Here is a 26,889-nt window from a genome sequence, read left to right on the forward strand (position 1 = left end):
TAATCACCTGGATCCAGGAGCACACGGGAAAGACATAGCAGCTCCTGTTACCAGCGATCGCCTCATGGTTCTTCCTGGTTTCCTGGCCTTGAACGCCAAGATCACAGTCGCAATTTTGGCCAAAACAGTGGCCACTGCCACAGTGAACACAGCTCCAAATGTGGTCTGTCGGAGGACGCAGGTGGCTGTGTGGGGACGACTGATGAAGAGTAAGGAGCAGAGAAAGCACAGGAGGAGGGAGATGAACAAGTCAGTGACATCCCCAGAGAATCATCAAAGCCCAGGAAGGTCAAGTCCTTGGGGAGGGAGGCAGTGATTTCTCTCACTGTTTGGATACTCTTAGGCTGGGCACTGGATACAGAGCTTTAGACTGCTCTGCATCTGGGGAAAAAGCAAAGACTCGGTGTTTCAGCTTCAGAAATTCTTCATTTTTGGCCTGTTTTTTTTTTTTTAACATGATCACCTTTATTGTCACTGTATAGACAGACTGCCTATGATGTAATACTCAAATACAAGATTAAGATTCTGTATTCATAACATAGGAAGAATGCTTTCAGCTACAGGTAAGACAAGACACAGTCAGCCTGGAGCCTGAATCTTCAGCATATGGTGGGTCTAGGCTGGCTCAGTGATGTCACCAAGGATGTGGATTCTTAATCCTGTGAATTTATTTCCCCAGGTATCCATTCTCTCTTCTTAGAGCCAAAAACTGCTCCTGGCCTCTCTCTCTCTCTGTCCTTTCAGAGACAAGCTTGGTACCCGCAAACACATGTATGTTTTATTGTGGGTTCTCAAGTCCCATGTTCTTTATTTCTCTCTTGTTTTAAACACTACTTTGATGTTGCATATCCTTCAGTAAGTTCATGAGCAAGAGAAGTCTATTTTAAAGATAGCTTATTCATACCTACCTATTTATCTGCCAAATGATGGAATCTTACTGTTAAGATGATTGGAATTGTACAGTGTTGATGGAAGAATTCAAGTCATTCAATATTGTGTATATTTTAACAAATAAAAGCACTATAACCCTTCTATACTTTGTATTTTATGATGTTGGAGACACAGAAGTCTTCAAGTTTCTATCTCATGTAACAGCTACTTTTAAGGTCTCTAGGTTGTGATTTAGATTAGAATGTTGCATCTTTTTCTCTTTTACTTGTTTTCTCTCCAGGATGGAGAAGATCCCCTGGAGGAGGCAATCCACTCCATTATTTTTGCCTGAAGAATCCCATGGACAGAGAAGGCTGGCAGGCTACAGTCCATGGGGTCGCAAATAATTGGACACGACTGAAGTGGCTTAGCATTCATGCACTCAGCCTGATGTTCTGTGCTGAGTATAATTCTGGTATCAAGCACTCAGCATCAAACTTTTTAATGTGTCACAATGAAAAAGAACTTTGTTCTTTATCCCACATTTCCCTTCTGTTGTCATATCTTTTCTTTTTCTACCATGTTTCATCAAAAATGTTCTCAAAATATTTTTCTAATGACACACTTTCTTTGTTATCTTTCTTTACAAGGGCGTCCCAGACATCTCTAGTGGTAAAGAACCTGCCTGCCAATGCGGGAGACATAAGAGACTCGGGTTTGATTCCTGGGTTGGGAAGATCCCCTGGAAAAGGGAACGGCAACCCACTCCAGTATTCTTGCCTTGGGAAATCCTATGCACAAGGAAGCCAGGTGCACTGCAGCCCATGGGGTCACAAAGAGTTGGACATGACTGAGCCTGCATGCACATCTTTCTTTACAAACTTAAAAAAAATTGGAGTATAATTGCTCTACAACGTTGTGTTAGTTTCTTCTGTACAATGAAGTGAATCAGCTATATATATATATATATATATATATATATATATATATATATATATATATATATATACATATACATACATATATCCCCTCCCTCTTGAGCGTCCCTCCCACCCTTCTAAGTCATCACAGGGCACCAAGCTGAGCTCCCTGCGCTATGCAGCAGCTTCCTCTGCCATGCTTAATCGCTCAGTGTTGTCTGACCCTTTGCAACCTTTGCTCCTTCCAGGCTCCTCTGTCCATGGGGATCTCCAGGCAAGAATACTGTAGTGGGTTGCCATGCCCTGCTCCAGGGGATCTTCCCAACCCAGGTATTGAACCCAGGTCTGCTGCATTGTGGACTTATTCTTTACCAGCTGAGCCACTAGGGAAGCCCAAGAACACTGGAGTGGGTAGCCTATTCCTTCTCCAGGGGATCTTTCCAACACAGTAATTGAACCAGGGTCTACCGCATTGCAGGCGGATTCTTTACCAGCTGAGTTACCAGGGAAGCTGCAGCAGCTTCCTACTAGCTATCTATTTCACACACTATAGTGTCTATATGTCATTTCTACTATCCCAACTTCTCACTCTCCCCTTCGTTCTTCCCCCACTGTGTTCCCACGTCCATCCTCTGTATCTGCGTCTCTATTCCTGCTCTGCAAATCAGACAACACTGAGCGACTAGGCATGGCAAATCAGTGACATTTTTCTAGATCCCACATATATTCATTCAGATTTGATATTTGTTTTTCACTTTCTGACATATTTGTTTTTCTCTTTCTTCACTCAATATGACAGACTCTAGGTCCATCTCAGTTCAGTTCAGTTCATGTCAGTCACCCAGTTGTGTCTGACTCTTTGCGACCCCATGGACTGCAGCATGCCAGGCCTCCCTGTTCATCCCCAACTCCCGGAGTTTACTCAAACTCCTGTCCATTGAGTTGGTGATTTTATCTAAGCATCTCATCCTCTGTCGTCCCCATCTACATTGCTACAAATGACCCAGTTTTGTTCCCTTTTATGTCTCAGTAATATTCCATTGTACCACATCACCTTTATCCACTCATCTGTCAATGGACATTCAGGCTGCTTCCATGTCCTGGCTATTGTAAACAGTGATGCAATGAGCATTGGGGTACATGAGTCTTTTTGAATTATGATTTTCTCAGGGTATACACCCAAGGGTGGGATTGTTAGGTCAAGTAGTGGTTCTAGGCTTAGATTTTTTAAGGAGCTGGTATAATGGTCTCTATGGGTGTTAAATTTCATCAAATGCTTTTTCTGCATCTATTGAGGTGATCATGTGATTTTTATCATTTGTTTTGATAATGTGGTGGATCACATTGAATGATTTGTGAATGGTTTGCATCTTCAGAATAAGTCACAGTTTATAGTGGTGTATCATCTTTTTAGTGTATTGTTGAATGTGATTTAAAAATCTCTTCAATTCCAGTGGTGTGAGATAGGATATCTTCTTTGGATTATCCACTGATTGGATTACTCACTCTCTCCATAAATGGGGGATCAGAAGCATGTTTTCCAGCAAATCACAGACTGCCTGCATCTGAGTAGTGAGTGGGTAAGAGGACAATTTCCAACATGGGAGAAGCCACACCAATGAGTGTTCCAAGCCAGCCTCTTCTGGTGAGTGAGAAGTCCATATTGATGTCAAAAGCGGCCATTTGTATCTTTCTTTTCCTTTTGTAAAATCACTTTGTTAGCAAATGGTAATTGTTAACACAAGAAGATATTTTTTGAAGGTTATTTCCTTGCAGTTAATGTTTGTTAAGACATATTTAAGATTTTGTATATTTTTGTATATAAGGTTTTCTTAGAATAATAGACAAAATGTGTTTTCCTTTTTGGCCAAAGTTACTAGGAAGTGGAAATACCTTTTGACTTTAGAGTGTTTAAACTGTTCTCTGCTCTGGAAAATTCTTTACGCATAATGTATTTGGTCTTTTCATATTTCAAAATTCAATTCTTTGCTCAAATATGTCCTTAGTTCTCTAATCTCATCATTCATCACTACAGTTAATTTCTTTCTCTGTTTATTCCTTCTGACTTCTCTTCCTCCATCCCTTCTGCTTTTTCTCTCTGTCTCTTGAGTTGGTCTTATTGTTTATCACAGGACCAAATTATACCCAACACTGCATTAAATGCTCGTTGCTCTATTAATTTTTTTCCTCTTACCAAGATTAAAATAAACTAGAGAAGTGAAGTTGTTTGAAATTCTGAGTCAAGAGTTTGAATACACAGCTTGATATATAATAAGTGCTCTGTAAATCGGAGGATCTAATAATTTCCCTGGGCTTCCCAGGTGGCTCAGTAGTTAAGATTCTGCCTGCCAAGCAGGAGACATGGGTTCAATCCCTGGGTCAGGAAAATCTTCTGGCATAATAAATGGCAACCTACTCCAGCATTCTTGCCTGGAGAACCCCCATGGACAGAGGGGCGTGGCAGGTTACAGTCTATGGGGTCACAAAGAATCAGACATGACTTAGGGACTAAACTGCAGCAGCAGCAGTAATCTCCCCACCAAATTGGGACATAAAAGGAGTAGTATTAATAATTATGGCATAACAAAAAGAATGAAATGAAGCTTGTTTTTCCTTAAAAAATCTTCTGAGGAGAGAAATGAGAGATTTGTGAGGAACTGTGCACTTATTAGATTTACAGTTTAAAAAGATTATTGTGAGTAGAGTCTTAAAATGGATTACAGGCATAGAGAGTTTAAAATCTTAGTGACAATTTATTGCAGTTTACCACAAAAGAGATTATGTCATTTTATGCTTTGTATTTGGGTAAATTTATTTGAAAAATTTAGAAAGTTTTTTTTTCAGTTGAGTTTGCAGAATTTCTTTCAAAAAAGATATCTGAACACCTTCAAAGAGCAAAGCAATAAGTATTAAACATTAAAGTTCCCATTATTCATCTCATTATTGAGTATCCAACTTAGTAAGAAAATCTACACACACACACAAAATAATAGTACATAAGATTTAAAAATGGAAAAATTCACTCAGTGGAAATGGTATTATGATGAAAATTGAAAGATACTCAAGAATTATTTGAAAAGCTGCAACTTTTAGGTGGATTCAGAAAGGAAAAGTGAAAACGTTAGTCACTCAGTCATGTCTGACTCCTTGTGAACCCTGGGACTGTAGCTGCCAGGCTCCTCTGTCCATGAAATTCTCCAGGCATGAATACTGAAGTCGGTAGCTGTTCCCTTCTCTGGGGGATCTTCCCTGCCCAGGGATTGAATCTGGGTCTCCCACATTGCAGGCAGATTCTTTACCTACTAAGCCACACCAACAAGTGTTCCAAGCCAGCCTCCTCTGGTGAGTGAGGAATCCATATTGATGTCAAGAGTGATCCTTTGTACCTTTTTTTTTTCCCTTTTGTAAAATCACTTTAAGTTATCCAGGGAAGCCCTCAAAAAGGAGAATGGAGGGTTAACTGATAGAAGCATGGAGTGGCAGGGAATCCAGAATGACACTCAGTGGCATAGGATATTAATACCAAAAAGCGAGTTTTGGGGACACTGAGATATGGGTGATGTATTTGGAAAACTAATTGGTTCAACTTGGGACCTGCTCAGTGAGAGTTGAGTCACAAATATTATGACTGATGTGGTGGGTGGACAGATGGATATTCGGGTCTTGAGGCTGAAGCCAATGGATGAATCTGTGAGCATTTCTAGTTCATGAATGGTATCTGAAGCTAGGGAAATGGAGGGGATTGCTTGGAAAAAGGTGAAGATGTAGAACAGATGTGAGAACAGAACCAACTTCTAAGAAGCATTGATCATTAAGTGAGATAGGGGAGAGAGGGTTAGGAGGAGGGGAGGAAGAGAGTCAGGGAGTAAAAATGGTTATTTATAGTGGGAAAAAGGAGCTTGGGGATGAGAGTATGGTGCAGGGGAATACTTGAGTGAAGAAGGGAGTTGGGGGTAGAAGTGAAGATGTAATGTCTTGGGATTCAAAGAACCCTGTGATCTCTTTGTCTGAATACTGGTGGATTTGGGGGTATCACCATGTGTGTGGTTGACAGTGACAGAGATTGGAAGGTGAAAACATCCTCTAAGAGGATGGTGGAGGGGCAAGTCTGGAATTGGTGCTGGGTGATGACCTGGAACTTTCTATCCTTGAGTTCCATCTGGCTGATGCCCCAGGATTCACTTCTCTGTGTCTGGTGCCTGTACTAGCAGGATTGGCATCAGTTGGGAAGCCAGAAATCACATTGTGGGTCTCTCCCTGGATTCACTTGGGTTTAGATCCAGAAATCAGAGTTATAACAACCTTGTGAATGCCTGTGATATAGAAGGTAATTTGCAATTCACTTCAGCAGGGAGAGAGGAGGGTGGTTATCCAAATGCTATGAGAACATTCTCCATGACTGGCAGTCATTTCATTCCCCCCTCCCCCTTTTAAATCATCTTCTCTTTTTATTCAAAGTAAAATTTCATTTTGCTTTCAAAGGACAAGCTCAAAAGTAATATGATGCCTCAGACATTGGAGAAGAAAAGACAATACTATTTAGACAAGTCAGAGCAGAGCCACTGTGATGAAACTCCACTTCCTATAAGGCTGACCAGCTGCATTTCCTAGAGACCAGTCACAAGGATAACCTCACATCCTGGCAATGTGGTCACACACCGTCAATGCTAGGGGACCTTGGAAAAGCCCCCAGCAAGTCTGTGCATTCAGGAGACTTCAGGGTCTTCAGGCCTACAGCCCAGTAGGAGAACCTTTCAGGACCATGAACAGAGCAAATGTTGAATCCCTGGGCCGTGTTGGTGCCTGATCTCTGCACACCAGCCCTGAGCTCATCCTTGCCCATTCTTCAGATGGGGCAGAGCTGGACCCAGGATTGGGGCTCTTCCTCCCACACACCCTCTGCAGACAACCAGTAACAGATAGAGATATTCATCAGCAGTCTTGGAAAGTGAAGAGAGCAAGGAAGAGATTGGCTATGGCCTGGAGGGCAGACAGGCTTGCCAGGGAGGCAGAGAGAGCCAGGAGTCCTGAGAGCTACATTAAAAAACAGGAGAAAATCGTCCTGGAGACACTGAATGATGTGTGGCCCTTGGGAAGTAGTTTATGGTGGGGGTGGGGGGGGTGGGGAAGGGACATCCCTCCATGATACTTGCGTCCTTGAATGTCAGCCTTGTTTCTTAATCTGGATTGAGATGCTTTGTTATATTAACACTGTACTCTGTTAAACCCTTTTGTTTGACAAATGTGGGACGAGGAAATGTTTCTGTGGGTAAGAGGTTGGGTTTCATGTGACAAGAAAAAAAATTTTTGCTTGTCCTTGTGCACCTCAACTTCTATTTACTGTGATTTAAAAAATTGAATTTTATATTAAATTCTACAGAGATTATCTAGCCTGAAGGATTATTTAGTGTTTTATACATTTTCTTACATTGTTTACACTCAAGGAAGAAATGCCTACTCTAAAGAGATTTTATATATATACATAAATTTCATTGAAGTATAGTTGATCCACAATGTTGTGCAAATTTCTGATATATGACAAAGTGATTCACTTACACATATATATTAACATTCTTTTTCATTACGGTTTATTACAGGCTATCAAATATAGTTCCCTGTGCTATACAGTAAGACCTTGTTTATCCATCCTATATGTACTAGTTTGCATCTGTGCTGTGCTGTGCTTAGTCACTCAGTCCTGCTTGACTCTTTGTGATCCCATGCACTGTAGCCTGCCAGGCCTTCTGTCTATGGGGATTCCCCAGGCAAGAATACTGGAGTGGGTTGCCATGCCCTCCTCCAGGGGATCTTTCCAAACCGGGGATCTAACCTAGGTCTCCCACATTGCAGGCAGATTCTTTACCGTGTGAGCCACCAGGGATGCCAAAGCTCCCAATCCATCCCTCCCCTTCTCTGTCCCCCTTGGAGATCACAGATCTCTTCTCTAAGTTTGTGGCTGTGTTTCTGTTCCCCAAATAAGTTCATCTGTGTAATTTTTTCACTTTCACATATAAGTGATATCATGTGGTATTTGTGTTTTTAAAGAGATTATATTTTTAATGTCAATTAGCTCTGTAGAAATCTTATTTTATTCAGCTTGCTTTTACATCTCATTCTAATGTAAGCTACATCCTTTTTTCATTTTGTGCTAAACGCTAGATCAAACGTAAGACATTTTAATGTAAATTTAATTAGCACTTATGCATCCTGTTACATCCTTATCTTTGCCTAAAAATTTGTGGCTATTTTTAAAAAATTAGATTTAACGTTAGATTATTAAGAAGGAACATATTCTCTAAAAACATTTGATGTGGAAAATGACTTGCCAGCAAACTTATTGTTTTGCCCTGAAATAGGTCTGGAGTCATTGCAATTTTTCCACCTCACAGCGTGGGACACTTCATAATTTTGTAATTATTTAACAAACAATTATTCAATAAACAATTCATTTTACTTAGAAACAACTTATTCAGTAAAACAAGCACTGAAAGAAATTGAGATTCCATTCTTTTTTATTTTATTTTATTTTTTATTTTTGCCTGTGCTGGGTCGTCTTTACTGGGTGTGGACTTCCTCTAGTTGTGGTGAGCAGGAGCTTCTTTCTAATTGTGGCTCGACGGCTTCTCATTGCAGTGCCTTCTCTTGTTGGGGAGAACAAGCTTGAGGGTGTGCAGGTTTCAGGTTTCACTTGGTCTTAGTAGATGTGGGTTGTGGGTTTGGGCTCTCGAGTGCTGGCTCAGTTGTGGTACACGAGTTCAGATGCCCCACAGCATTGTGGGATCTTTCCAGATCAGGAATTGAACTGGTGTCCCATGCATTGCAAGGCAGATTCTTAACCACTGCACCACCAGGGAAGCCCTAGACTCCGTTCTTGAAGAGCAGATGCACAGACTTTCTTGCTCTCTCATCCAGCACAGAGGCAGCAAGCTGAAAACAACTTGGTGCTCTGGAAAGCTGGCCTGGATGGCCCCAGTGCACCTTCCATCCTCCTTTGGGCTCCCACATCAAGACCTCCTGCTCTGGTGATGCTTCCCGCTAATGCAGCAGCTGCCTTCACAGCGATCATGTGGACACTTGGAGGGGATGAAGCTACCTTAGGTACCAGTTCTGCCTCTGGCCAGGGCAGAAACTGCCATTATGGGCATGTGTGTGAGTTCATGTGCTTGGAAAGGAGAACAACCAGCTTATGTGGTGTTGGTCCAACCCCTATGGCCCTGACCCAAATGCCCTCTAGGGGAAGAGTGGTATCAGCTTAGATTTGCAGCCCCAAGCTCTTGAGTTCCAGCCATGCCCCCAACCAAAGCAAGGATGGCCATTACACCTGGGAGGAGCCCAACCTCCTTAGGTTTCCTGTTCCAGCCCTGGGTGCCCTGACTCAGAAACTGTTTGTTCACTATTGTTGTTCAGTCACTCAGTTGGGTATGACTCTCTGTGACGCCACGGACTGGAATACTCCAGGACCCAATCCTGGGTCCAGCTCTGCCCCATCTGAAGAATGGGCAAGGATGGGCTCAGGGCTGGTGTGCAGAGATCAGGCACCAACATGGCCCAGGGATTCACCCACACTAAGCTGGGCAAAGATCCTGGAAACCTTTGCACTGTCCATGGTCCTGAAAGGTTCTCCTACTGGGCTGTAGGCCTGAAGACTTTGCAGTCTCCTGAATGCACAGACTTGCTGGGGGCTTTCCCAAGGTCCCCTTGTATAGATGGTGTGTGACCACATTGCCAGGATGTGAGGTTATCCTTGTGACTGGTCTCTGGAAAATGCAGCTGGTCAGCCTTATAGGAAGTGGAGTTTCATCACAGTGGCTCTGCTCTGACTTGTCTAAATAGTATTGTCTTTTCTTCTCCAATGTCTGAGGCATCATATTACTTTTGAGCTTGTCCTTTGAAAGCAAAATGAAATTTTACTTTGAATAAAAAGAGAAGATTATTAAATAGGGGAGGGGGGGAATGAAATGACTGCCAGTCATGGAGAATGTTCTCATATCATTTGGATAGCCACCCTCCTCTCTCCCTGCAGAAATGAGTCTCAAATTACATTGTGCCTCACAGACATTCAGAGGGTTGTTACAACTCTGATTTCTGGATCTAAACCCAAGTGAATCCAGGGAGAGACCCACAATGTGATTTCTGGCTTCCCAACTGATGCCAGTGCCACCAGTATAGGCACCACATACCAAGATCTGAATCCTGGCACATCAATCAGATAGGACTCAGAGACAGAAAGCTCCAGGTATTTACCTGAGAGAAGTGAGAACACATGGCCACACATACGCACATGCAAATATTATATGAAAATGATCATAGCATCTTTATTTATAGTGGAAAAATGGAAATAACTCAAATATACATTGAAAGGGGCATGGATAAACACATTGTGATATACAATAGTGTGAAATGCTACTCAGCAACAAAAGGAAGAGACTGACAACATACGCATGAAATGGATGAATTCCAAAGTCATCATCAAGATGAGTGAAACATGGCAGACACCAAGAGGTCATACTGTACGATTCCATGTATATGGACTTAAAGAATTGACAGAATTAATCTATTGCTATAGAAATCAGAATAATTGTTTCTGGGGTGGAAGACTGGGGACAAATGATTGAAAGGATTTATGTGGGAGCTTTCAGGAGTAATGCAAATACTCCATACCTTGACTTGGCTGATATAGTTAATAGATGTACATGCAGGAGGAAGAGGGTTCAATTTCTGGGTTGGGAAGATTCCTGGGGAAGAAAATAGCAACTGACTCCAGTATTCTTGACTGGGAAATCCCATGGACAGAGGATCCTGCTGGACTAAGTCCATGTGGTCACAAATGAGTTGAGACAACAGACTGACTAAATAAAATCAGCATATACATGTATATATATTTGCAAACTTACCAAGTGTAAGATCTACATGTCTCTGTGTAAAATATCTTAATTGAAAGCATAGAGCACTGTAACACTACACAAAATATTCAACCAAAGCATACATTCTGTGAGCGATTCTACTGTAGGATGAAGCAGTTCTCCTGGGTGCTTGAGTCACACGGCTGATTCTTTCTCCAGGGTGGTTGGGAGGATGACATGGAACTGTTTGTCATTTTCAGACTGAAGTATTGCTTCTTCTTTCCCCCCCTAAATTGGATGATTTTTCCATCTCCATGTGCAAATTTACGGGAGAAACAGAAAGAGAAATAATGCTGAAATATTCCTGAAAGTAATTATTAACATCATTTGTTGGGAATTTCTTGACAAAAAGATGAGGTTCATATTGAAGCATGGATCCCAGGGAAAGTCTGAGTGTTTTTCTTCCAGGCTTAATGTACTTACCTTTGTTTTTTGCATCTCAGAAAATTGAAGATATGAAAGTAATCATAAGATGATGAAGTCTGGCCCACTTATCTCAGCCATGAGGAGACTGATGCCAATATCACACCAAAGTTAATTTCAAAAGTAGGACTGAAACCAAGGTCATACTCCTACACCTCACCTAAATCCATCCTATTTATCCCTTCATTCATTTCCCTTCATCATTATCAAGTAAAGGAAGAAAAGTATTTTGTAATGTCTATCAGTTTCTTCAAGTACTATTTTGCCTGTGCCAACAGTCCTTAAATTACATCTTTTATAAAAAACACCAATGTTCTACAAAATGTAAAGACGTTTTCTACAGGAAAAAAAAATCCTGGCCAAAGATGTTTGGCAAGTGCCAAGTTCTGTGGCTTCTTTGAAAGTTTACAAAGCATAGGCATGGTTAAGGCTCAGAGCATACCAGCAGTGAAACATCTGTTTGGCAACTTTGTGGAATTCATGAACTAATATAACTTAGTTATGATAAAACGTATCAAGAAAAAGTTTCATTGATGTTTCTGTAACTCCAAGGTTTGGACTCAGCTTGCTGCTGCTGTTATTTAGTTGCTAAGTCCTGTCCTACTCTTTTGGACTATAGCCTGCCAGGCTCCTCTGTCCATGGGATTTTCCAGGCAAGAATACTGGAGTGGGTTGCCATTTCCTTCTCTAGGGGATCTTCCTGACCCTGGATCAAACCCATGTCTCTTATATTGTTTGATAGGTTCTTTACCACTGAGCCACCGGGGAAGCTCTTGGACTCAGAAACCAATAATTCCAGAAAAGTAAAATCATTCACTGTGAAAATCATATGTGGTAAGTATGCTATTGCCCCACCCTAGAGATGCTGAGTCAGATATTGCACAGTAAGCTGAGACAGAGACGCGAACAGGTTCCTGTACCAAGAGTCAACGTGTGGTCTCATCACACTATTGGGTGAGGGGCAGACCCAACTGCCAGCAGAAGAGAATATTTCAAATTAGGCAACAGCATGGACGGGGACAGGAAATCATCTTACCACATGGGTTTGGATGGTAGAGCTGGAAAGGATGTAGCTGTCAGACTCTGTCTTTTTACTCATACTTCTAAGCCACTTTACATACTCCTCTCTCACCTGGAAAAGATGGTAAATGAAAATCTTGCATTTAAATACATTCTAGATATATGCACGAATGCTACCAGAAATAGTATTTATTTTTCCAATTATATTTGCAGATAACCCATAGAGGCTATATCAAACAGACTGAACTATGAGTGATTGTGTTAGTGGCTCAATCATGTCTGACTCTTTGAGACCCCCATGGACTGTAGACTGCCAGGCTCCTCTGTCTATGAGATTCTCCAGGCCAGAATACTGGAGTGGGTAGCCATTCCCTTCTCCAGGGGCTATTCCCGGCCCAGAGATCATACCCAGGTCTCCTGCACTGCAGGCAGATTCTTTAGTGTCTGAGCCACCAGAGAGGCCCCCTATGAGTAATTACAGAGATATTATTTGTGGATCAGCCCGTTCATATTCATGTTAATGATAGCATAGCATTTATATCATCCCTAAGAACATGAGCATTTTCTGTAACTACTGAGAATTGCTTCCTCCTCTCAATGTTGTTGTTGTTCAGTTGCTAAGTCTTGTCCTACACTGCAGCACAGCAGGCTTCCCTGTCATTCAGTATCTGCTTGAATTTGCTCAGACTCATGTCCGTTGAGTCGATGATGCCATCCAACCATTTCATCCTCTGTTCCCCATTCTCCTCCTGCCCTCCTTCAATCTTTCCCAGTATCAGCGTCTTTTCCAAAGATTCAGCTCTTCCCATCAGGTGGCCAAAGGATTGGAGCTTCAGCTCCAGCATAAGTCTTTCCAATGACTATTCAGGGCTGATTTCCTTTAGGATTGACTGTTTTTTATTTCCTTGCTGTCCTTAGGACTCTTAAGAGTCTTCTCCTGCACCACAGTTTGAAAGCATTGATTCTTCAGCATCAGCCTTCTCTATGGTACCACTTTCACATTCATACCTGACTACATGTCTCTCTGAAATCCATACAACTCCACTGGTGTGAAACCTAGAGATATCTGCCTATTTATTGAGTCAGAATGCAATGTAAAATCACTACTTAAAAAGCTTATATGGTCCAGTCAATGCTGGCACTTGGATCTTCACTACCACCACAGTCTCCTATACTCAGAGCACTGCCCTTGCTACATGTCTTTGTTTGGGTTCTGGGACTGGCAAGGGTTTCCACATCAGCCTTACTTCCTTTCTTTGGCTGGTTGTCTCCCACCCACATTAAGCCCCTCACTGTCAAGCCTAAGGAAGCCCTATGTGGTAGTTTAATGTCCCCCTAACAATTTTCCCCATGGTGCAAATCACAGTTGGTTATTCAATGTCTAATTATGCTGTTTCCCATTTCTGATTTCTTCACTGTTCAGAAAGCAGCCCCTGGATCCCCCAGAGCCAAGCAACTAATAATCATTAAAATCCAATTTGAATATTAAAAAATGGAAACCACTGTCCCCCAAACTTTAGTTTTGCTGCTGTCAGACCCCATATTCCTGACCTGAGAAGAACGGGGACGCTACCATCCAATACTCATTACAGATTCATGAGTTGGGAAACTGGAAAATTGGAAAACGGAGACTTGAACTCCCAAAGGGGAATCAAGATGGTGGAGTGGTAGGATGTGGAACTCACCTCACCCTACAGATACATAAAAAATGCTTCTACAAACAGGGGCTTGAACTCTCGGACTCAGTGGAGAATGGTAGGCTTGGGGAAAATGGGAACACACCATCAGGCAGGAGGGTATCACGTGGGAGAGAAGGGCTAGCCAGGTAAATGCATGAGAGGACCCCAGCTGGGAGCTGGGAAGAAGACGGGATGGGTCCTATTACCTGCTGGTTGAGGAGGCAGTGGACCAGGAAGATGTAGACTCCCTGCAGGACATTGGTGATGGTGAAAGCATAGGCGAGGATGGTTCTGAGGGGTTCCTTTATCAGTTCAGTGAGAAAGAAGCCAAGGCACCAGGAACAGCCCAAGAGGAAGAGCTGAGCAATGGCTTTAAACGTCAGCATCCTGTTAACACCAAGGACAGTCAGCAACCCACCACCTTCTCTCTTGAGTAGTATGTTGTCCTGTCTTCAGGCCCCATCTGCCTTCCTCTCCAAGTGTAGTAGTTTAGTCCCTAAGTTGTGTCTGACTCTGTGACCCCATGAACTGTATCCTGCCAGGCTTCTCTGTCCATGGAATCATTCAGGCAAGAATACTGTAGGTTTCCATAGGTTGCCATTTCCTTCTCCAGGGGATCTTCCCAACCCAGGGATCAAGCCTATGTCTCCTGCATTGGCAGGCAGATTCTTTACCACTGAGCCACCTGGGACACCGTTCTAATTACTTGTGAACTTTTCTCAAGCCAGGATGGACTTGGAGAAACTGTGGTTGTGAGCGCAATATTTGGAAGTAATGGCTATCATTTCCACTGTAAAAACTGTAATAGATGAACATGAGTTCATTCCATGGTGTTTTCCTCTAATATGAATATTTATAATTGGAATGATATTTTGTGGTGGTGGTTGTTAGTTGCTAAGTCGTGTCCGACTCTTGTGACCCAGTGGACTGTAGTCCCCCAGGCTCCTGTGTCCATGGGATTTCCCAGGCAAAAATACTGAAGTGGGTTGCCATTTCCTCCTCAAGGAAAGGTATTTTACCATTATATTTTTTTAATGTGGCAAAAACACATAACACAAAATTTACTACAACTGTATTTGAGCATGCAGTTCAGAAGCATTAAATACATTTACATTGTTGTACTACCATCAATACTATCTTTCTACTGAGCTTTTTTTCACCCTGAAGAACTGAACCTCTGTACCAAAAAACAATAAATACCCATTCCTTCCTACCCTCAGCCCTTGGCAACATCAATTCTACTTTCTGGTTCTCTGAATCTTCTCATTAACTTCAAAGTTTCACATATATATGATTTTACGGGTGGTTCTCATTTGACAGTAGTTCCTAACATGGCAACCCACTCCAGTGTTCTTGCCTGGAGAATCCCATGGACGGGAGAGCCTGGTGGGCTGCCATCTATGGGGTCACACAGAGTCGGAGACGACTGAAGCGACTTAGCAGCAGCAGCAGCAGCAGGCTAACATGGTAGGCAACTCTTTACAGATGACTGTTTAGGGGCTTCCCAGGTGCCTCAGTAGGTAAACAATCTGCCTGCCAATGCAGGCGACATGGGTTTGATTGTTGTGTCAGAAAGATTCCCTGGAGGAGGAAATAGCAACCCACTCCAGTATTCTTGTCTGGGAAATCCCATGGATAGAGGAGCCTGGTGGGCTACTGTCCATGAGGTCACAAAGCGGTGGACACCACTTAGTAACTGAGCATGCATGCATGCTTGAAAAAGCAATCCTTTAGAACTACAACCTATGCTAAGCCCATTAAACTGTCAAGCCCATTAAACTGTCTAAACCCATTTTACCTTGTGTTTTGTATCTTGGACACATCTTTATTGAGGGAAGAGAGTCGGTCCCTCAAAATCCACAGGGTTATCGAATAAAAGATAAAGTTTATCTGAAAGAAAAAAAAGATACTAACTGTGGACCAACATACAAAGTCAAGTTTTCTTTTAATGACGGCCATTCTGACCCGTGTGAGGTGAACTACTCACTGTAGTTTTGATCTCTGATAGCTCATGATGGTGAGCATCTTTTCATGTGTCTCTTGGCCATCTGTGTGTCTTCTTTGGAGAAATGTCTAAGCAGGTCTTCTGCCCATTTTTTGATTGGGTGTGTTTCTTCTCATATTGAGTTTTCTGAGAGGTTTGTATATTTTGGAGATTCATTCCTTGTAAGTTGCTTTGTTTGCCATTATTTTCTCCCATTCTGAGAATTATCATTTCAATTTTTTAATGGTTTTCTCTGACGTATGTGTACTGCCATGTGTAAAGATGCCATGTGTAGATAGCTACAGATAGCTAGTGGGAGCCTAGCTGGGTGTTCTATGATGACCTAGAAGGGTGAGATGGGGGTGGGTGGGAAGGAGGGCCATGAGAGAGGGGATATATGTGATGGCTCAGAAAGTAAAGAATCTGCCTGCAGTGCGGGAAACCAGGGTTTGATCCCTGGGTCAGGAAGATCCCTTGGAGAAAGGAATGCTAACCCACTCTAGTGATCTTGCCTGGAGAATTCCATGGACAGAAGAGCCTAGTGGGCCATAGCCCATGGAGTCGCAAAGAGTTGGACATGACTGAGTGACTAACATGCTACATGCTATAACTGATGCACTTTGCTGTGCAACATCGTAAGGCAAGTATACCCTAAGGGAAAAAATAGAGTCAAACTAGAAAGCACTGAAGATCATGGGAAAAGGTATGAGATTTTATAGTTAGAATATGTTGAAACTTGGGGACTTCCCTGGTGGTCTAGTGGTTAAGACTCCATGCTTCCAATGCAGGGGATGCAGGTTCCATCCCTGGTCAGGAACTAGGATCCCACATGCCTCAAGCACAGCCAAAAAGTTAGAAAAGAGAATATATTGAAATTCCTTTGGAGCAGACTGGGGATACTTGTACAACATCACCAAGGAGCTCCTGAAAGCCCACAAAAGAACATGTGTGAGTGGTCAGGTGGCACAAACACAATGCAGTGTGGTGTCTCCATCAATGCCTTTCCTTGCACATATGGGCCATGGGCAGATATTTTCCAGCCTCATTTCAGATAGTCTGGGGCATGTGGCTGAATTCTAGTGGATGAAATGTTGGTTGCAGTGACATATGCCTGAATCCTACACAGTCTTCAACTGTCTTCCCCTCCAGCAACAACCAGTGAGGTCATGTGTCAAAATAATAGAATCATAAAAGAAAAGCTGAGGACTCCCCTGGTGCCACAGGGGCTAACAATCTGCCTACCAATGCAGGAGATACGAGTTCAATCCCTGGTCTGGGAAGATCCCACATGCCTCGGAGCAACAAAGTTCATGTGCGAGAACTATTGAGTCCATGTGCTGCAGCTTCTGAAGCCCTCATGCCTAGAGCCTGTGCTCCACAACAAGAGAAGCCACCTCAGTGAGAAATGTGAGCACCCAAGAAAGAGTAGCCCCCACTCACCACAACTAGTGAAAGCCTGCACAAAGCAACGAAGACCCAGCACAGTCATAAAAAAAAGTAAAGCTGAATCTCACATGGGGAAGAGCCTCTTGATCCACATTGGACTTTACGAAAATAGCACACAAAAACATATTTGCTCTGTCAAGCCATTGAGACGTTGGGAATTCTTTGTCACTGTAGCATACTTTAGCCTAAACTGACTAATCATCAGACTATATCCTAAGAGTTGAACAAACTGAAGAAGATTTAAGAACACTTGGTGAAATAACTTCCAAATCACAGAATTTTATTATAGTCACAATTATATTTTTACACATCCACTCATTTGTTTATTCAACAAATATAGATTAAGTATATATGGCACGCTAGATATTAGCGATACAAGGATGATTTCGTCTCTATTCATCAGCATTTAAATATGCTCAAGTTTTTTTTCCTTTTTTAATTTTTATTTTTATCATTAAACATTTTATTTATTTTAATTGGAGGCTAATTACAATATTGTGGTGGTTTTTGCCATACATTGACATGAATCAGCCATGCGTGCACATGTGTCCCCCCATCCTGAAGCCCCCTCCCAGCTCCCTCCCCACACCATCCCTCTGAGTTGTCCCAGAGCACTGGCTTTGAGTGCCCTGCTTCATGCATCACGCTTGCACTGGTCATCTGTTCTACATGTGGTAATATACATGTTTCAATGCTATTCTCTCAAATGATCCCACCCTGCCTTCTCCCACATAGTCCAAACGTCTGTTCTTTCCATCTGTGTCTCTTTTGTTGTCTTGTTGTAGGGTTGTCATTACTGTCTTTCTAAATTCCATATATATGTGTTAATATACTGTATTGGTGCTTTTCTTTCTGACTTACTTCACTCTGTACAATAGGCTCCAGTTTCATCCACTTATTAGAACTGACTCAAATGCATTATTTTTTATAGCTGAGTAATATTCCATTGTGTATATGTATCACAACGTCCTTATCCATTTGTCTGCTGATGGACATCTAGGTTGCTTCTGTGTCCGAGCAATTGTAAACAGTGCTGCAATGAACATTGGGGTACATGTGTCTCTTTGGACTCTGGTTTCCTTGGTGTGTATGCCCAGCAATGGGATTGCTGGGTTGTATGGCAGTTCTATTTCCAGTTTTTTTTTTTTTAAGGAATCTCCACACTGTTCTCCACAGTGGCTGTACGAGTTTGAATTCCCACCAACAGTTTAAGAGGGTTTCTTTTTCTCCACACCCTCTCCAGCATTTATTGTTTGTAGACTTTTTGATGGCAAAAATAGGCTCAAAAAATGTAAATAAAGACATATGCTCAAACATCTGCTATTAAAAGGAAACAAATGAATGTTAAAATAGTACCTAGTTTGCCCTCCTACATTATTGGTAGGAATGTAAATTGGTAAAACCGGGATGGAGATCAGTATAGAGATTCTTTAAAAAAGTAAAACTAGAACTACTGTATGATTCAGCAGTCCCACTCCTGAGCATGTATCCAGAGAAAGCCATACTTTGAAAAGATACATGCTCCCCAATGTTCACTGCAGCTCTGTTTATAGGATCCAAGACATGGAAGCAACCTAAGTGTCCATCAGCAGAGGAATGGGTAAAGACGTGGTACATATATACAATGGGATCTTAATCAGTCATGAAAAGAGTGAAAGATGCCATTTGCAGCAACATGGGTACAACCAGAGGTTATACAGAGTGAAGCAAAGTCAGAGAAAGACAAATATCATATGCTCCTGCTCATATGTGAGATCTGAAAACAATACACAAGTGAATTCAAATACAAAAGAGAAATAGACCGACAAACAGAAAACAAACTATGGTTACCAAAGGGAAAGTGGGGAGAAGACAAATTAGGAGGTTGGAATTAACGTATACACATGACTATATACAAACAGGTAAACAATAATGACCTACTGTATAGCATAGGAAACTATATTCAATTCTTTGATATAACCTATAATGAAAAAGAATCAGAAAAAAATATATATTCTTTTATATATATAAAAGTATCCATAGATATATACTTTTCCAGATTCTTTTCCATTATATATATATATATGGCTGAATCTCTTTACTGTACACCCGAAACTAACACAACATTGTAAATCAGCTATACTGCAATAAAAAATAAAAAATAGTACCTCTTTTGATCTTCAAATTAAGTTGAATACTACATACCACACACACATACTCTATACACACATGGCACCTGAGGCAGGCACACACACACACACTATAAACCTACCAAGATGACTGCTGATATGGGTCCTAAGAAACTCAAGATGAATCCTTTCTCTAGGTTGATCCAGCAACTGAAAACCAGAAAGCAACAGTGGCAGCATTTAAAAAGGTAATGGAATACAATAAGTGACCTGCAACAGAAAATATTTATATAGGACTTTTTGGGCTTCCCAGTGGCTCACTGGTAAAGAATCCATCTTCTATGCAAGGAGATGCAGGAGATGTGGGTCCAATCCCAGGGTGGGGAAGAGCCCCTGGAGAAGGGTATGGCAGCCCACTCCAGTATTCTAGAGAAACCCATGGACAGAGAAGCCTGGTGGGCTACAGTCCATAGGGTCACAAAGAGTTGGATACAACTGAAGCGGCTGAGCATGCATATAGCATTTACTTGTGTCAGGCACCATTCTAATACTTGGAAGTAGAGAGTATTACTGACTTTCTTTTACAGGTGAGAAAACCTAGGAAAGAATTTAACTGTCCTCAGAGTCACCAGGCTAGTAAGTGAGGAACCTTGAATTTGGAACCAGGTAATCAAGTCTAGAATTCATGCTCCTTGAAGTTTATGGAAGCATTTGGTTATGACAGCAAAGATTTGTGAAGAATTTCAAATGTCTATCACTTAGAGGTTAATTTTAAAATGTTGGTAAGAATATACAATGTAACACATTAAATGATGATGTATATCTGTATTATTAATGTAGAAAAAGTCCACTACATAGTATTAAGGGAATAAACAAATTACATGCAGAACCTTTATCATGATCCCATTTTTATAAAAAATATATATATTTATATGTATAAAATGTACATTGGGTTTCCCTGATAGCTCAACTGGTAAAGAATCCACCTGCAATGCAGGAGACCCTGGTTCAATTCCTAAGTCAGGAAGATCCACTGGAGAAAGGTTAGGCAACCCACTCAAGTGTTCTTGGGTTTCGCTTGTGGTTCAGCTGGTAAAGAATCTGCCTGCAATGTGGGAGGCCTGGGTTTGATCCCTGGGTTGGGAAGATCCCCTGGAGAAGGGAAAGGCTACCCACTCCAGTATTCTAGCCTGGAGAGTATTAAGGGAATAAACAAATTACATGCAGTATCTTTATCATGATCCCATTTTTATAAAAATATATATTTATATGTATATTTATACATATATAAGGGCTTCTCAAGTGGTGCAGTTGGTAAAGAATCCACCTGCCTAAGCAGGAGACACGGGTTCAAACTCTAGGTTGGGAAGATACTTCGGAGTAGCAAATGGCAATCCACTCCAGTATTCTTGCCTGGAAAATTCCATGGACAGAGGAGCCTAGTGGGCCACAGTCCATGGGGGTGCATAGTTGGACATGACTGAGTGACAAACATACTGGGCTTAGTGGTATTACAGAGGTTCTTTATTAGAATATTATTTTTTATAAAACCAGTTATTACTTTGGGAATAGAAGTAGTAAAGATCTATAAATATGTGACATTTATAAATATAGACATTTATATAAAAAATAAGAATTCATGCTCCTTCCAGTTTACTGTCTGTGTTACTTTACCCTAGTCGTTCACCTTTTTTCTCTAAACCTCAGTTTGCTTAGTATACAAAATGGGAACAATTGGAGAACTTTCCTCTAGGGACGTTTTGATAGACATGAGAAATGGTATATATGAAACACTTCGCCCCAGGGGCTGGAGAAATAAATGTTCAGCATCTTTGTTCTCAGCCTGTCATGACCTACTCAACCCTTCCTTCCACCCTCAGTTTCCCACGGAGACAGGTGTGTACCCACGTCCCCGACAGCACATTTTCAGCACCGGACTCACTGCTTAGTGGTGCCATATCCTTGGGGGTTGATTGCTGCAGACACAGTCACAATCGCTGCTGGGACCCCGTAGCCTACAGGGTACATGAACCTCTTCTTGAATCTGCCTGCGCTGGTGTAGTTGGCCACCCTGAGGTTCCTGACAGTGAGGAAGAGGTGCAGCCCTTCGAGGAACATCCAGGTGAAGGCGGCCAAGTAGAGGTAATGCAGTACACCGGCGACGACCTTGCACAGCACCTGGAGGGGAGAGGGGGGCCCCTGGAGTGTTTCCCGGGTGCAATGACCTCACCACCTGCTCTTCACCAGGGTTGTCTCTGGGTAACTTTGGTGAGAGATGCTCCTTAGCCTTCTTCACATGTCCTTCTTCTCTTAGAGTCATGTCTCCAAACAGATGGATGGTCCCCCTTGTCTATTCCCATGCCTTGGCAGAGTGTCACTTGGGCCACCCAAGAAAAACTGAAATGTATCATGTTTAAAGTTCAATGGGGGGCTTCCCTGGTGGTCCAGGGCTTAAAATCCATTTGCCAAGGCACGGGACACAGATTTGATCTCTTGTCTGGCAAGATTCCACATGCCATGGGGCAACTAAGCCCAAACATCATGCTCTGAAACAAGAGAAGCCATTGCAATGAGAAATCCATGTACTGCAAGGAAGAGGAGCCCCACTTGCTGTAACTAGAGAGAGCTCATAGCTACAAAGACCCAACGCAGCCAAAAATAGCTAACTAGGTAACTAAAGTTCAAAGAGATCTTTGTCCATCTTAAAATGGAAGAAGACAATATTCAAAGTGTGTTAAGGACTACAGAAATCAGATAGCCCTTTGCCTGTTGGCTAATGGATACTAGACTTCTCTGAGTCGGATGAAGCTGGTGCTGGCCAGGGCTGTCTCCATCCCAAGAACCCTTAACCACCTCCCTGCCCCCTTTCCCCTTCTGAGGATGAAATTAATCCTCATAGAAAGCTTATAGCCTGCTTGTCCTGCCGTGATCACCATCTCTTCTATCTTGGTCACTGCTCAGGACTGAAGTCACTCTGGTCTGTGTGGCATATATGTTGGGTACATGAATGAGTGAGTGAATGAGTGACTCCTTCAATATTCTTATCCCCATAAAGCCCCATAGTTTTCTCTTTTGAGCCAACAGCTCATGGTTTCCTCCACTATGAAAGCATCTGCTCTGAATGACATTTTCCATAGTAAGCAAACCCTCCCCCACCCTTCTTCATATTCACTGAATGTTCCCTCCATGTCTTTAGGACCACTGGAACTTGAAAAAATCATATTTTCCCCTCTCTTTAGGTTGCACAACGTAGCATGTGGACTACGGATTGTGGACTACTTGACTAGGGATTGAACCCATGCTCCCTGCACTGGAAGTGTGGAGTTTAACCACTGGACCACCAGGGAAATGACGCCTCCCCGCCACTCCGTGTCTTTGATAAAAGTAGAACCTGACTTTTGTTTGAGGACACTGCTTTCCACACATTTCAAGAGAATAGTGGCCACTGTCCATTGTCTGAGGGGAATTGGGTTTCCTCTACACCTCTCATGATCTCTTCTGGACCACTGACTCTCTTTTCACGATGAATAAAACCCTCCTTTCTTTGGAATCATGTCCTGAGTCTTTCCAGCAACCTCTCATTCCTTGTAAAACCCGATTTGCTTCCTGGTTTCTCCCCCTCACTCCTCGGAGATGCTGTTGCATGAAACAATGCTTGATATCAAACCTGCTAGCTGGGAATCATACATCAGTGACCCTCAGGACCCAGCTCCACTGTGTGTCATTCATTCAGTCTGTACAAGTTATTATTTTTTTTTACATAAGAACCACCTCAGACATTTATTTCCTATATATTTACAATTTTTCATGATCCCTCTATAAGCAGTTTTAACAATTATGGACATATTTTATCCCATAATTTGCCTTTCAATATATTATGAAGATACCTAAGGCATCTAAGCCTCTTCAGTTTTATTCTTTTTTAAAAAAAATTATTTATTTTAGTTGGAGACTAATTATTGTAAAGTAATGTACAAGTTTTTAAAGTGACAATTAACTGGCGAAAGGACATGAAGAAAACTCTGTGAGTTCTGGGCATGTTTTCTATCTTGATCAGGGTGATGGTTTTATATCTCTGTCTCTATACCTGGGCTTCCTTGGTGGCTCAGGTGGGTAAATAACCCGACTGCCAGTGCAGGAGATGTGGGCTTGATCCCTGGGTCAGGAAGATCCCCTGGAGCAGGAAATAGCAATCCACTTCCATATTCTTGCCTGGGAAATCCCAAGGACAGAGGAGCCTGGCAGGCTGTGGTCCATAGGGTTGCAAGAGTCGGACACAACTTAGCGACTAAACAACAACGTATCTATGTCTATTATAGACATAGATAATGCCAAGTTCCTCTGTCTGTGGAATTTTCCAGCAACATATCTAATATACTATTTAACCATGAGAAGGGAGGATTCCTGCCTTCTGCAACAACACAGATGAACCTTGAGAGCTTTATGCTCAGGAGATTGTCAGACAAAGACAAATACTGTATAATCTCTTATCTAAAAATAAAAATGGGTAAGGATAAGGTGGATGTAGTTTGAGGGTATGAACATGTAATGAGTACTAAGTAACCCATGGGAGTACACAGTTCCACGAATATACTGAAAGCCACTGAGGTGTACATTTAAAAAGGGCAAATTACAGACGGATGAATTATCCTGTTGATACCATGTGTAAAACATAACTAAGGAGAGCCTGCTGTAAGCACAGGGAACTCTCCTTAACGCACTGTTCTGACTGACTCATTCTGCTGTACAGCAGGAATTAGCACTACCTTGTAAGGAAACCATACGCCAAAAAAACTGAAAGAAAACACTGTTTTAAAAAGAAGAGGAGCGTGGGGGGAGGGGCGCCGGGGCCGGGCTGGGGCTGGGGGTGGGGGTGGACCCCGGCTCCGCACTCACGCCGGCCCGCCGCCCCCAGGTCGTGTTCCTTATGATCCGGCGCCACAAGACCACCGTCTTCACGGACGCCAAGGAGTCGAGCATCGTGTTCGAGCTGAAGCGCATCGTCTAGGGTATCCTCAAGCGGCCGCCGGATGAGCAGCGGCTGTACAAGGACGAACAGCTTCTGGACGAAGACGGCAAGACGTTGGGAGAGTGTGGCTTCAGCAGCCAGGCAGCACGGCCTCAGGCCCCAGCCACTGTGGGCTAGCCCTCAGGGCAGATGAGGCGTTTGAGGCCCAGCCCGCCTGAGCTGCCAGACGTGGTGAAGCCACAGGACTCGAAGCAGCGCCAACGAACAGGCTGTGCAGTGAGAGGCCTCCCCGAACTGTCCCCCCTCTATAAAAGATTTGGGTGTTCAAAAAAAAAAATTAAAAATAAAAATAAAAAAAGAATAAGGGAATTCCCTGGCAGTCCAGTTTAGGAATTGGCACTTTCACTGTTGTGGGCTTAGATTCAATCTTTTGTGGGGGAACTAACATCCTACAAGTCATGTAACACGGCCAAAAGAAAATATAAGTAAGAAAGGGTTTTGGCTAATTCTCCTACCTTGGGCTCTGTCCGTTTGATGCCTGCGAGGAAGAGGAGGTGGGCCAGGAAGAGGCAGATGGAGAGCTGCAGGTGGAGGGAGGTGCTGGTGTTCTGGATGGATCGACACAGGAGGAAGGTGAGGGCCGCCAGGAAGAGGCAGAGCAGAGAGAGGCTCAGCCCCACGTAGGTGATCATGGTCAGCACGGGATCCTCCTAGATGCAGCAGGAGAAAAGAGATTCCAACTGGTTTTTGTTTTGGAGACTGTGGTTCCCAATAGGCCAATAAGCCAATTGTGGTTTCCAATAAGAACTCTCAATGCATGGTGTTAATTTCCTCGTGAGAAACTGAGCAGATCAATAGTGGTCGGACTGGACTTCCCTCGTAGTCCACTGGTGAAGAATCGACCTGTCATTGCAGGGGACATGGGTTCCACCCCTGGTCTGGGAAGGTCCCACATGCTGCGGGGCAACTAAGCCCGTGTGCCACAACTACTGAGCCCACTTGCTGCAACTACTGAGCCTGTGTGCTGCAACTAGTGAAGCCCATGTGCCCTAGAGCCCATTGCTGGGCTCCTCTGCAACAAGAGAAGCCATCACAATGAGAAGCCTGGGCACCACAACTAGAGAGTAGCCCTGACTGCCACAAATAGAGAAAGCCCATGTGCAGCAGTGAAGACCCAGGCAGCTGAAAGTAAATAATTTTTCAAAAAGATGTAGAATATTGCAGTGAAACATGACACTCATCCAAACAATAAAAAAATGATAGCCAATAAAATCGTATTTTTTCTCGATCTCATTGGAAAGATGAGTTTGCACAGCAAAGAGGAGACATTAACTCAAATTCTTTCCAAGAGAGATGAGACATGGAAACTATTTCCGTTTTAACAGAGCACAGAAGGAACAGGTAGTTGTTACAGGAGTGGGTGTGAAGAAACCCACCAGAAGTTCACCAAATTCCTAAAGGCTGAATGCAGTGGGTTTGGATGACTAGGTTTCCCAGATAGAAGGGATGTTTCACTCACAAGTTCTATCCCATGAGAACATATGAAAAGAGGCTCCACACCATTAGTCAGCAGGGTCATATAAATTAAAACCACAATGAGATGCCACTACATACCTCCTAAAAGGGTAGTATTTTTTTAAACAGGATAAAAGAGAAATTTATATTAATGCATACATGTGGAATCTAGAAAAAATGTATTGATGAATGAATGTACTTGCAGAGGAGGAATAGAGACTCAGACATAGAGAATGGACTTGTGTTCACAGCAGGGGAAGGAGAGAGTGGAACCAGTTGAGAGAGTTGCATTGGAGCATATACACTGTGACTTCTCAGGTAGCACTGAAACAAGCACACTACCATGTGTGAAAGAAAAGCTAACTGGAAGATGCTCAATAGCATCTGTGATGACCTAATGGGGTGGGATGGGGGTTCAGTAAGAGGGAGACTCAAAAGGGAAGGGAATGTGTACATATTCATGTTGCTGTACAGCAGAAACTAACGCAGCGTTGTAAAGCATTATCCTTGAATTTAAAAAAATGAAAAGAAAAAAGGAAGAAGAGAGGAAGAAACATAGCTGTTCCTCTGCTCATATTTTTTCATCTTCTTTTTGAAGATCCCTGCCTTCCACCCCAGCACCACCCTGCAGCAGAGCTGACTTTCAGCGTCATGTGTGTTTACACACGTACCTTCAGCTCGACCGAGGCCATGAGGACGGCAAAGGTGGACAGATGGCTGCAGCTGCATACAGTTTGAGCTCCGTCAGAAAAGGTCACGTGGCACCCTTCATTAGACCAGGCCAGCTCATCCCAGTAGACACAAAGAGACTTTTTGCTTTCCTCTATCATCTGGAAAGAAAATTGCTCTTCATGAGACACTATCATTTAAAATCTGAAGCTTCCCACATATACATGCACACATATGCACACACACACACATGCAATGAAATACTATTCAACCATAAGAAAGAAAGAAAGAATGCCATTTGCAACAACACAGATAGACCTAAAGGATATTATGCTTAGTAAAATGTCAGGCAGATAAGTACTCTACAGTGTCTCCTATATGTG

At 42.6% G+C, this 26,889-nt stretch overlaps 1 protein-coding gene and 1 pseudogene across 1 annotated transcript; one reads left to right on the forward strand and one right to left on the reverse strand.

Annotated features, from left to right (window-relative positions):
• Positions 1–3: 3 nt before the first annotated feature.
• Positions 4–26,667, reverse strand: LOC138086183 (putative adhesion G protein-coupled receptor E4P). Its single transcript, XM_068980993.1, has 9 exons — positions 26,509–26,667; positions 24,838–25,032; positions 21,296–21,531; positions 19,497–19,563; positions 15,614–15,705; positions 14,022–14,202; positions 12,153–12,248; positions 327–436; positions 4–199 (listed from the first exon to the last, which is right to left on the reverse strand). The coding sequence occupies exons 1-9, from the start codon at positions 26,665–26,667 to the stop codon at positions 4–6; spliced, it is 1,332 nt and encodes a 443-aa protein (XP_068837094.1).
• Positions 23,857–24,602, forward strand: LOC138085510 (elongin-B pseudogene; annotated as a pseudogene).
• Positions 26,668–26,889: the final 222 nt, after the last annotated feature.

This window comes from Capricornis sumatraensis, chromosome 9, assembly GCF_032405125.1.
Source record: "Capricornis sumatraensis isolate serow.1 chromosome 9, serow.2, whole genome shotgun sequence".
NCBI lineage: Eukaryota > Metazoa > Chordata > Mammalia > Artiodactyla > Bovidae > Capricornis > Capricornis sumatraensis.

What these genes read in the sequence shown, in the direction of transcription:
- LOC138086183 (XM_068980993.1), bottom strand. Translation starts at nt 26,667, where the DNA reads ATGATAGAGGAAAGCAAAAAGTCTCTTTGTGTCTACTGGGATGAGCTG. An exon ending in CCATATCAGCAGTCATCTTG is followed by an intron (nt 15,706 to 19,496) that starts GTAGGTTTATAG and finishes TTTTTCTTTCAG; the next exon opens with ATAAACTTTATCTTTTATTC. An exon ending in TCCAAGATACAAAACACAAG is followed by an intron (nt 14,203 to 15,613) that starts GTAAAATGGGTT and finishes TGGTGTTAACAG; the next exon opens with GATGCTGACGTTTAAAGCCA.